Source organism: Acanthisitta chloris, unplaced genomic scaffold (assembly GCF_000695815.1).
Source record: "Acanthisitta chloris isolate BGI_N310 unplaced genomic scaffold, ASM69581v1 scaffold1983, whole genome shotgun sequence".
Classification (NCBI taxonomy): Eukaryota; Metazoa; Chordata; class Aves; order Passeriformes; family Acanthisittidae; genus Acanthisitta; species Acanthisitta chloris.
Genome location: NW_008666390.1, coordinates 18,138 through 30,642, shown reverse-complemented (window position 1 = coordinate 30,642; position 12,505 = coordinate 18,138). Strand labels below are relative to the sequence as shown.

The window sequence follows — 12,505 nt, the reverse complement described above, 5'->3', positions numbered from 1 at the left end:
GCCCTGCTGTTCCTTCTGTGTGTTCCGAGACAGAAGTGGCTGCAGCTGCACAGCTGTTCTTGCAGTGCTCTGACCAGAACACAGCTACAAAGCAAGTAATGGGTTTTGTGGTTCCTTTTTTTTGACTATCAAGACACACTTTGTCATCTCGCTCATTTTCCATTGTCCTGTGCAAAACTACAGTCAGCACTATTACGTTTACAGTTACTGAACAAGCAGCATCAAAGGTTAAAAAATAGCATAACACAAGCCAAGCTGACCACAAAACAGATTTGTTTTTAAAGGATATGCAAATCAGTGTCACCCTGATGATTATGGGTAATTCTAAAGCATCAAGGAGACATTAACAATGTTGTAGGAAATATCTGCTGTGCCTCTTTTTCAGTCCTTTCTTTCTGTAGAAAAATAGTTTCTTTTCTTCATTTCCCTTTTCACAGACTCCACACTGGGCTAAAGCCACTGTTCATCCAATAGCCAAACGTTCAGCCTGTTTGGCTTCCAGCAGAAGAGGCTGTTTTGTACACTTACTGATGATCTGAAGTAGTCAAAAAACCATCAATCAGTCTTCAAAACCTCGAAATGGCCTCAAGAACAATGAACTTCAATTAGTTTTGCCTTCTGTTTCCTGAGCCTGTGTGGCACCTTTTGATCCTATTTCCTCAAGAAACATGAAGTCCACAAACTTGAGAGTTCTGTTTGTGCCAAGGGAAGCTGAAATTGTCATCACTTTCAGCCAAGAGTTGAGGCCTTAAGAAAATATCAGATGTTGCAGCAAATACATGACCAAATTGGCAGTACTGGAATAGAAACATCTGAGACATGGCTGAGTCTCGAACTTCACTTGGAATCTTGGCCAGAATTTTCATGGCTAATAGAAGTAATCAGACATAGATTTCAACCCATTCCTTCATGCAGAGAGAACAAGCTGTGAAACTTGTGCTGACATCCAGATGTTCTCTAAATTATGCAGCTTCGATTCAAATCTGTTTCAATCACGATACTGAGAGAAAGAAATATTTGATGTCAGCCATGAAGGCTGATGGTTTGGATGATCCTCTCATTTGTTAGATGAAATAGGTTCTAGCTCTCCCTGTCTGAATGTGTTTCAGTGTTTTCCAGGAGTTTCCCAATAACCTAAGGCACTATGTGTTTACATCCCTTGTTGTGGATTAGTGTCACGCTGGGTGTTTCTGCAGCTTCACACATCGTCCCCGTGGGTTGTCACTTCTCAGTGGCAGTGGTGGGGTGATGAAACTCCTTTCCCTCTTCTTCCACAGGAACCATGACATCATTTCCTGGAAAAGACTCCGTTTCCTGCTCTGGGTAGTGCATTGCCAGTTCCTCTTCTGTGTCTTCCTGGGCTTCAGTGTTACTTTCACATCCTCTAGCAGTGCAGTTCTTGCCACTAGGCACTTCAGAAACAGAGCCCACGATCACCGTGTCAGCCTTCATGATGTACAGCTTCTCTGGGGAAGGAAAACAGCAGAGCTGAGAGCAGTGAACAGTCCCTGCTGGCCCCAGAGGTGCTTCCTGTTCATGCAACTCTTTTCTTTGCTATTCAGGTTTTAAAATCAGAGACCTGCAGATCAAACCCTTCACTGCTCAGCCCATAAAGCTTTTGGAATTCACACACTCTAAGTTGTCTGTTTTATTGGTGATTTATAAGGGGCTTTTCATTTTGAAATCAGAGTGCTGGACATACCAAGTGATAAAGAAGGCAACAAAGGCCTGGATGTTTTATACTACACTGTCTGGTTTTCAGCCACTGTCAATGGGACTCTGGGCATTGCAGATCAAATTGGTGAATGAAGCCACTGAGCTAGAGCTAGGACTACCAGAGAAAGACAAATCAGAAGAGGCAGTAAATATTCACAAGAGTCTGCTAGAAGAAGCAATTAGTTGGGATCTGGGGAGGATAGACATGGAGAATCCAAGGTTTATGCTCCTGCTGTTTGAGAAGCAAGACCACCTGCATTAAAATCAGCCATAGGGCAAGGATTAGCACTGTGCAGACACTCTGGGGTCTTAGGACCAGCAAAGAAATTAGTTTCTTTCCAGCTGGGAAGCAACTACAACATTTTCAGGGATAGACTTGAACCTTGTGTCCAGCTTGTTGTCCCTTCTCCTTCACAAGAAGGTAAATGAGGTCTTTGTAAGGGCTTGGAGCACTACACTTAATTCTGAGGGATGCTGCAGATCAGCCACTGTGGGGTAAATAAGCTCAAAATTTGGTTTGGAAACCTTGCCAGAATGTCTCATGTAGGCTGTGTCTCAGGTAACAATTCTCCCCCTGTGAGTGAGTTTCCTTCCCTGACTTTATCTCCCACCCTTTGCCACGATCAATGACTTTATGGGAACACATGGGAGACACATCTCAAGCTATTGCTGTGAAAGCAAGAGAAGAAAATGATAACTTGAGTCATGTGAAGTACAATTCTCATTCAGCATTACAGCATCCTTTTCCAGCTGACTTGTCTTGGATTTCAGATTTCTTCTGCTAATTTACATCTTCTGGAATGAAAAGGAGGAATAAAGGAATTCTCTGACAGGTTCCAAAGTGACTAAGGCAAACGTGAGAATATGAAGGCGAATGAAGTGAATGAATAGATATTTGTGTGTCAAAGGCTCTGGAGATTCAGCCTCAATCTTTGCTAGGAGATTTGGACACTTTGCAGGGTAGTGATGAACTCCACAGCACCACAGTCACAGCAAGGGAAAAATTCCAAAGAGCCTAACAGGTATAGGAACTTAAGTTTCCTTGAACTAGATCCCTGCATCACCTAAAGACCATATTTTAAAATAGTGCTTCTAAGCTAAACTCACAGATTTTTGATGTCCTACTACATTTCATCGCTGCACTGATCATCTCAGAATGACATTCTGTGCCCATGGTTGAAAAATTGAAAAGAGAAAAGGGGAAGGGAAGAGGAAAGGGAAAACAAGACTCACCAATTCGGTTGTTTGTGTGGTCTCTGACTCGAGAATCAACAGGACAATCTGGGGCATTCCCAGTGCTCTGTGCCAGGTCAGTCACACTCCTTTGAGGACTGTAGGCTTTTTCTGTGCTGGAGACCAAGTTGTTGTTGGTTTCCAAAGGGAGGGTCCTGTCAATTAACTCCTTCTCTTCTGGCTCCTCCTCAGTGGTCAGTATGACCTTCTGCCAATACAAACAGGAGAGCAGGTGAGGTGAATGTAAAACAACACTGTGAGGATTCCAATAGGTCTACTGAATCCTTCCATGGCAGTCAGGATAACAGAATGTACTTCACAGCAAGGGAAAAATTCCAAAGAGCCTAACAGGTATAGGAACTTAAGTTTCATTGAACTATGTTCCTGCATCACCTAAGGACCATATTTAAAAATAGTGTTTCTAAGCTAAATTCACAGAGTTCTGATGTCCTAGTACACCTCGATGGTCATACATTGCAGAGAAAAGTCCAAACCAAAAGGCACTCCAACAGGACATTTAAAAATAACATTATTGGTTTGGAATCTGGAATATTTACATTGATCTGTTTGGAATACACTTCACACTTACTGTACATTTGGTCACTATATCAGAACCTGCAATGGAAAGAGGAAAAAACCATCAGAAGAAATTGCACACCATCCCAAGAATGTCAATATTTACTCTGAACCACTAAAGCACTGCCCACCCCACCTGCACTGTGGTTTCTGTAACACCCAGGGCACACTCAAATGACACAGCTGAGGTGAACCAGCAACATGTTGCTGCCATGTCTGTGAGGTCCTGCTCTCCCCAAAGCCCTTTGTGTCACTCTCCCCACACCACAATTGGTACTCAGCTAATGGAATGATGAACTGGTGAAACTCTAGACAAGCACAACAGACTTATTAATAATTTTTAAAAAAAAGGTGTCAATAACTTTCTACTGGATTAACAAGTTGGATGAGTTCATCTCATGGTCAGATGAATATCGAGGGGATGGGATTTTATGCAAGGATGGAACACTGAGGACAGAAGAGTGGTGAGGAGGGAGTGCACAGCATCCTCCTGTAGCACCATGAATCTTCATGGGCTGAGACCTACTGTCTTATTTCACCCTGCATGCAACAGCTTCAGTGCATCAGCTCTGTGATGCTGCACAATAACAGTTCCTATTGTGCAAGGCAAGTGAGGGAGAAAAAAATCCCATGTTGATAAAATCAAGCTGCACACAAGAGGTTTTAAATCATATTCCTGAATAAGTAAGTCTAAAAAGCTCTGATGTGTGGTGATTAGGAGAATCTGAGACAACAGAGCAGATCTGCCAGTGGAAATGGGAGTGCTGAGAGGGGATCAGTTAGATGTGTGTACTCAGGGGATGTGTACAGGCTGCTCTGGCTAACAGCCACTTTTTTTCTGAACATGTGTCTCCTATTGGACTGCGCAGCAATCACTTGAGTTACATGTGTCTCCTATTGGACTGCGCAGAAATCACTTGGGGGTGTGCCCAGTGAACCCTCCCTGCACTGTCGCACCCCAAGCCCTCAGGTACTGTGGGAACAATGTGCCATCTAGTGGCACCTGGTCCCATCCAGGACTGCCCTTTGTACGGCAGCACAGACACATGTTTGGCAGGACAAAGTTCCACATTTTAAATTAAAATTCTACAAAACAGAGTTCCATATTCAAACTATCCACTTATCCTTTAGAGCTATTCCAGTTCCTGGTCCATCAGTTACTCACCTGGAGATGCGAGCACGTGTTTGTGTGCCATGACCGAATGCAGATGTGCTGGTAAGAGAAATCATTCCTTTAGTCAAACTCATGTGGAGCCTGAAGGCTCTAACAGCTTCACCACACCCACAGGTCTACAACAAACCTACGAGTGCACATCCTGCTTTCCATCAAAGAGGGAATGTGGCTCTGCAGGCACACCCCACATGTACTCTAGGCAAAGCCATGGGGTCAGTGTCAGGAAAAATCACTCTTCCTCTCATGCTCAAAGTCCAACCCCATTCCAGAAGCAAAACTACTCACACAACACTTGAGGTATCATTTAATATTCGTGTCTGTGCTGAGAGAAGAAACCACTGGTTACCCTTTCCCCACGCAGCCTGCAAACTCCATAAATTCACAACTGCTTCCACCTTTCATGTTCTCTAACTTGCTGCATCAACATCTTGCCTTAACCCTTATCTGGCCTGCCTTCACCAAGCAGCAGTGAGCATCCTCTTCCCCAATGCCCTCCACAAAATACTGGGATATCTGAGTTCCCATTTGGCATACACAGGGAGGCCAAACAGCACATCCTGTGTTAGAGCTTCAGGAACTCACGTTTTCCTTTGAGGACGAGGATCTGCTTCTTGCAAACCTTCCACTTCCATAATAACAGCATGCCCCCAAGCAGGACTGCCACAGAGAGAACCATTGCCCAGAGCACCACACCTACAGCACAGAAAGGGACAGGGAGCACAGGAAAGAGTAAGAAAAGGCAGAGGGAGAACTGTGAGTAGATCTGTGTGTTTGGACATAGACCCATGGACAGCATTTCACAAGTTGTAGAGGATTGGCAGGAAGCTCCCACATAAAAATTGTGTTTACCAAAGATATCTCCACATAAAGCATGTTAGACAGAGTAAATGCTTTGTCTTTGTTACCTCCTGTTGTCATCTCCCCCTTGGCTGAGGTGGGAAAAGTGCCCGGTGGAGATTTGTCCTCAGGAGTTGAACTGGGGTTTTCAGTTGTTGTGGCACCTAAAGGTTCACCACCAGCAATGGTCACCAGGCTCTCCTCAAACCTCCTTAGGTCAGAGTTATCAGTTTCATTGCTGAATCTCATGGACAAAGTGCTTGGGGTGAGGTAGGTGGGCAACTGGTCCAGGCAAACCTCATCGTGTGTGGCATTTCCTTTGCTTAGTGCTACTTTGTTCAACTTGGCACAGCTGGGAAGGAAAGAGAACAGCAATCAGTGCTAGAGGAAACTGCCATGGTACAAGATATAAGTATTTTCCATGTGCCAAACATCCCTTTGGCCACTTTTGCACCACCTGCAATTACTGCTTTCAGTGTAAAAGTGATTAAGCTTCTTCTCACCCCTGTGGCATTAATTCTTGACCTGGATGCAAACCTGATACTGACACAGATGTATAATTCTACTGTACTTAGTAAACTAAAAATGAGGCAAGAGAGATTCCTTCCTTCCTTCCCTCCTTCCCCCAGTACAGAGCTGTGCAGCAGGTACAAAGTGAGGTCTCCTACCCTCTGCACATGGGCCCAAAGCTACCCCATTGCCTCTAAGACAAATGTGTATGCTCTGCACCAGAAGTGACAAGTCCCACCTCTAAGACAAATGTGTATGCTCTGCAGCAGGAGTGATACGTCCCTTTTCATCCTGTATGAATTTCAATTAATTTCTCAATCAGGTTAAAGTTCCATGGACTCACTTTGTGTGGGGTTTGCAGCTGTCAGTGCTGGAGCTTCGGTCAGAGAAGGTCCCAGAAGGACACTCTTCACAGGTGACATCATTTCTTGAGGTGCCTGAAGAAAAATAACCACTGAGGACTGATCAACTAAAATGCATCAGGTCCAGGCCTATGGCCAAGGCCAGGAAAGGCAGACAGTAGGAATTCCTACCTCTGACTTTGACTCCAAAGCCAGGCTTGCAGGCAGTGTGCTGCTGGCAGCGTGTGCAGCTGTCCCGGACAGAAGTTTGGCAGAACAGACCTGGTCGGCACTCACACACACGTCTGGAATTGAAGGAGCAGGGCTCCTTCTCCACCAGGTCTGGTACTGTGGGGGAGAAACAAAGGATCACCCTCCAAGGAAATGCAAAGTGGAGGACAAAGCCAAGCAACAGCAGTGCAAAGGCTCAAGAGGCAGAAGAAGCTGCTGGAGCAGTCTGTGATGGCAACTTCAGTCATGAGTAAAAATTGGGTACATGAGTACATTGGCTACAAACTGCCAAGCAACAGCAGTGCAAAGGCTCAGGAGGCAGAAGAAGCTGCTGGAGCAGCCTGTGATGGCAACTTCAGTCATGAGTACAAATTGGGTACGTGAGTACGTTGGCTACAAATTGCAAGAGGGAAATTTAGGTTAGATATAAGGAAAAGGCTTTTTCCTATGAGGGTGGTGAGACACTGTCCCAGGTTGCCCAGAGAGGCTGTGGCTGCCCCAACCCTGGCAGTGTTCATTCCAGGTTGGCTAAAGCCTTGAGCAACCTGCTCTGGTGGGAGGTGTCCCTGCCCAGGGCAGGGGGTTGGGGCTGGATGATCTCTAAGCTCCATCCCAACCCCAAAAATTCTGTGATCCTATGAGCAATTGGAGAAGTCTCTGTCCTGCATTACAGACAATGGTTGGTAACACAGGACAGAAAGCAGAAACCAGCCTTGGATAGCACTGGAGGAGAGAATTTGTAGGTAGTTCCAAGTCACATGGGAAATAACACTGATGATGTACAAGGTAACATTCTGCTCCTGGATCGGTAACCAAGGATGGATAACTTTGCTGCTGGAATTTCTAAATGAATAAAATATGAATAAATTCAACATCAAATACACAGAGAATAGAACTGAGGTATGTGTAGGGGACAGCAAACCTTTTGTGCAGGACACGCAGGCGTCACAGTGTGGCTTTGGGTAGTTGTTCACATACTGCTCAGGTCCACATGTCATGCAGTCTTCAGCTGGGTGCTGAGGACATGCTTTCTTCTTGACATAGCCTGGAAAAAAAACCCCAAAATATACAGGATACCTGCTCAGAATCATCCTGAAGTGTTCTTGTATGCTCATGTACCTCTCAGAGACACTACCACAGTCTTCTCTTTCTCATTTGGTTTCTCTAGCACATTTTTGCCTTTCCCATTCATGTGAAGGGCTCACGGCTGTCCTGTGATGGCCATGATCCCAGTTGGAATGCACTGTGCAAAATGGGCACATGGCAAGTCATTTGCTGACAGAAAAGATCACCAGGTCTGCAGGGAGGGCGATACTGTCCTGCCATTCCAAAGTCCCCAGGCAATTGGTTTTCTTGTTTCCTTCTTTCCTTCCTTTGATGAAATGGAATTTTAGAAAAGCTCCTCTCTCCTCACAGAGAGCAGCAGATGTGAATAGGTTACTGCTTGTAGGAGTAGTGGAAGATTAAAATGAAAATGAATTCTTATAACTTTTGTTGTGAAGGAATCAGAGAATCAACAGGGTTGGAAAAGACCTCCAAGATCATCAAATCCAACCTGGAGGACGTGAAGAGATATCCGAGACTGACATGAGGATGTAGCAAAGAAATGAGTGCCAAGAATCAGCAGAGATGAAATCACTGAGACTGGTGGCTCAGCACGGCCTGATGTAAATCAGATCTCTGCTTCCCACACTGTGGCATCTGTCATGATGGAGCCTTGGCAAAGAATGGTTCTGAAGGAGAAAAGAGCTTGGGACTGTCTCAAAGTCAGATCCTTGCCCCTTTTTCTTCTCCTATGGCACCATTTTCTCCATCCCTTGCTCTTATTTGTGCATATAAGTTGTGCAGGACTCTAGTGGTGTGGCCAGCAGCACAGGCTGTCCCAGGGGAGCCCCCATGGAGCTGCATGAAAATTCTGACAAACCAGTGCTAAACTGTATTATCAGAGCACAAAGAAATGTCAGAAATTTCCTTTCAGAAAAAAAAAATAAAAAGACAAGTTTTTATAAGAAGATGCTGATAGTGGTGAAGTACCACAAAATGCCCTACCCACTGAGGGGTTTTCTGGCCAGTAGGGGCAGTTTCTGAGATTTCCAGAGCTCATGTCTCACCGAGGTGTTTCCTGCTGCTGACCTCATGTGCCTCTGAGTCACACCCACTTCTAGCAAGGCTCGCTGTGTCCCCCGACGAGGCTGTTGTGAGATACTGCCTAAGCTGTTGTGACTGTGAGAATAATGTCAGATTTTCCACACCTTCATTTTACACGTTTTGTCTCTGAGCAGAAACTCATTTAGCTTAATTTCACTCTGCTGTTTCACCCCCTGAGAGAAGCTGAAATGAATTCTTAGAATGGCCTCCTTCTGGCTGCTTCAGTGTCTAGTCAAGTGATGAAAAAAACACATGAAAATTCCATCAGGTTCTCTAGTTTGCATGCAGACTGCACAGGAGCAGCACAGTGAAAAACAGAGCCACATCTGGATCCACATCAGACAGTGATTCATGAAACTGCAGTTTTCTTCAGGGACAGAGTGCAATTCTGCACTTACACAGGCTCCTACTACTCTCTCATAGAGAATGTGACTGAATTACAAACATACTGACCTGAGGGACACTGGTAACAGCATCTCTGTGAAGTTTCATCAAAGAACCAGCTCTCGAGCGTATCACAGGAGTGAGATGAGGTTAATGATGTCTAGAAATTGAAACAGACAAAAGACACAATTAGAAAACAACTAGTTCTGTACTAGAGCAGATCCCAGTACTTGTTGCAGTTGCAGATGGCAAGGAAAAAGCATTCTACAGCTTTTGGAAAGCTCAAGTAACCTCAAAGCAACTAGCAACTGTCTAGGTTGGACGTGAGAAAAAAGTTTTTCCCTGTGAGGGTGGTGAGCCACTGGCACAGGTTGCCCAGGGAGGCTGTGGCTGCCCCAACCCTGGCAGTGTTCACAGCCAGGTTGGCTAAAGCCTTGAGCAACCTGCTCTGGTGGGAGGTGTCCCTGCCCAGAGCAGGGGGTTGGGGCTGGATCATCTCTAAGCTCCATCCCAACTCCTAAATTCTATGATGATTCTATGATTCTATGAAAGTATTGTCTGCATCTCCTCGAGAAGTCTTGCGGCAGGTAGCAAATAAAAAAGGCTAAAAAAATCACTGAAATGATCCCATATTCTTTTGAGATAAGGATTTTTAAGGGAAAAGAAAAAATAATCCCTAACCTCTGCACCAGGTTTCCAGCTCTGTGTGCACTGAACAAGAGGTGGTGCCATAGTCAGCATCATCTAAACAGGTTGGCTGTGATCCACAAACCTAATCCTTGTTTGCAGCAAACTGTTTTTTCTGGTGTTTATGCTTGAATTTAGCGACCCAAAGGTGTGTTTATTATAAAACAATAAATAGTTTTACTTATTACTTAGGGGCAAATGGTACAGTGAGAACAAGAGGGGTTTTTTTGCCTCGAAAAGAACATTGCAAACACACACACTGCAGCCCTTCCTCAAATAACTCATCTCACTCCTGTTGTGAGTGAAGGTTGTCAGAACAACCTTTCATCACTACATAACTGATACTTGCTTGGTTAAAAAAAACCACCACAGAACAGTTCTAATACTAGCTTAGAAAATGAGACTCAGCTATTAATTGTAATCTGAAGTATATAATAAGTCTTTGTTTTTGTATGGCCAAGTCACTAAATGCTCTGGGGAATTACAATGATACAAGTGTTTTGATGAGAAAAAATCTGATTTTTGAATTGGCATCTCCCTTAATAACACCCTAAAAAGTGTTGTTATCTGAGTTTCATTCTCAGTATTTGCTAGAAAGTACAATCAGTGGTTCTTTGTGAAGAATCAATCAGCAGATTCCCCAGAGGTTTTCCCACATGATACTGGTAGAGCAGTTAAATATTTCAGAAACTCTACATCTCACTTTCTGCAGCTGAATTTCCCACTGGGCTCTGATGTAATACTGCTGCCTGGGGATGCAGTGCAGAATCTCACTACCTAACTCATTTCACAGCTGTCTGCTTCTGTTTAATACACACAAAACACAGAAATATTTAACTTGCCATAGGCCCCACCAGAAAACAGGAACTTTCGGGCAAGGAGGGAATTAACGAAAGACAAGAAATAGAAACATATTGAAACCATTAGGTCTCCTCAAGCTGCAGGAAGAGAACTGAGAATGTGACACATCTCTGCACTGAGCTGAGACACAACCTCCCTGCAGGCATTTTCCCAGCTGACTGCAGAGGCAGGAGCAGATGTCTCTGCTCGCTCAGCCTGACTCAAACCACGTTTCCTAGTGTGCACCCAGTGTTTTCCTGCTCTGAGGAGGAAACCCGAGGCTGCAGGAAAAGGAAGTGGAATCCCCTCACACCTGTGAGCAGAAGCTCCTTGGCCTGAGCCCAAACTGATCGACAGGAAACGACCAGTCACCAACTAAGGGTCATTCATGAGTCACTGCAGTGATAAGAAGTGAATCGACTGCAGGAGAAGATCACCATGAGCTGCAGTGTGAGCTTAGCCCAGAAAGCAAATCGAACCCTGGGCTACATCAGGAGGAGTGTGGGCAGCAGGTCAAGAGAGGTGATTCTTCCCCTCTACTCTGCTCTCATGAGATCCCACCTGGAACACTGCACACAGTTCTGGTGTCCTCAGCATAAGGACATGGAACTGTTGGAGCAAGTCCAGAGGAGGCCACAAAGTTGATCAGAGCCTGGACGATCTCCCCTATGAGGACAGGCTGAGGGAGTTGGGGCTGTTCAGCCTGGAGAAGAGAAGGTTGTGTGGAAACCTCAGAGCAACTTTTCCATATCTGAAGGGGCTACAAGGAGCCAGAGAGGGACTCTGTGTTAGGAACTGCAGTGACAGGACAAGGGGAAATAGGTTCAAACTGAAGGAGGGGAAGTTTAGGTTAGATATTAGAAAAACGTTTTTCCGTGTGAGGGTGGTGAGACACTGTCCCAGGTTGCCCAGGGAGGCTGTGGCTGCCCCAACCCTGGCAGTGTTCAAGGCCAGGCTGGATGAGCCTTGAGCAACCTGATCTAGGGAGGAGTTGTCCCTGCCCAGGGCAGGGAGTTGGGACTGAACCCCTAAATTCTGTGATTCTGTGACTAGTTTTATCAAGAAAATTCAACAAATAACAGCATCCTGGCTGCAGCTAAGCCATCCTGTGTAACAGTATGAGGGAAGAGCTGCTTTTTAAAGAGTTACCTTGTCTAAAATATTGAAATCAGAAGTTTAGGATTAGATTCTGCTCCTGGTTACAGCAATGCACATTCTGGTTATGAATTTGACATAATCAGAATGGGAGTGATGAATTACTGCAGTGACAAATTCCTGCAGTGCTGAATTATTACATTGCTGAATTATTGCAGTGCTGAATTCCTGCATGAACTAGGCATACAAACCACACAAATTATGCAAATACCCATGTGAAAGAGACTACTGAACCATTTTTCCCCTTCCCACAGGAGGGCAGCTCTACACTGCAGCTGCATTACACACCTCATCCACAGCTTCCCAGCAAATGCTGCTCTCGAGTAACAACTAGCACAGCTTTGTAGCCACCTAAACCTTTTCCTGAGCCAAGCCCTAGGTGCTCTGCTGTACTTTTGACAAATCATGACAGGATTTCTGTGCCCGACAAACCACACTCTGAAGACCTCACCACTTCTAATCCATAGCCACCTGCAAAATGCCTTTAAGCTGCTGTTTTACACCAGTTGAGCTGTTTCATGAGTGTGAAAATTCGTATAGATCCTTTCTGTGATAACAAACATACACATCAATGCTCAACATCAGTCATCACCTCCCCATTCTGGTCAGCTTTTTCCCTCTAAATCCTAGAGGTAACTGAGTCCTTATGTGACCTGTAGCAGCAACTCAAAGA

General features: G+C 45.0%; 1 protein-coding gene across 1 annotated transcript in view; it reads right to left on the bottom strand.

Annotated features, from left to right (window-relative positions):
- Window positions 1-1,221: 1,221 nt before the first annotated feature.
- The window catches only part of TNFRSF8 (tumor necrosis factor receptor superfamily, member 8), a 14,329-nt gene continuing 3,045 nt past the window's right edge, over window positions 1,222-12,505 (bottom strand). Inside the window, exons 2-11 of the mRNA XM_009072085.1 lie at window positions 9,220-9,310; window positions 7,541-7,663; window positions 6,580-6,735; window positions 6,390-6,483; window positions 5,647-5,888; window positions 5,282-5,392; window positions 4,691-4,738; window positions 3,539-3,564; window positions 2,950-3,157; window positions 1,222-1,466 (exon numbers count right to left, since the gene is read on the bottom strand). Coding sequence (XP_009070333.1) covers window positions 1,222-1,466; window positions 2,950-3,157; window positions 3,539-3,564; window positions 4,691-4,738; window positions 5,282-5,392; window positions 5,647-5,888; window positions 6,390-6,483; window positions 6,580-6,735; window positions 7,541-7,663; window positions 9,220-9,310 — 1,344 coding nt within the window. The remainder of the gene's footprint in view (window positions 1,467-2,949; window positions 3,158-3,538; window positions 3,565-4,690; window positions 4,739-5,281; window positions 5,393-5,646; window positions 5,889-6,389; window positions 6,484-6,579; window positions 6,736-7,540; window positions 7,664-9,219; window positions 9,311-12,505) is intronic.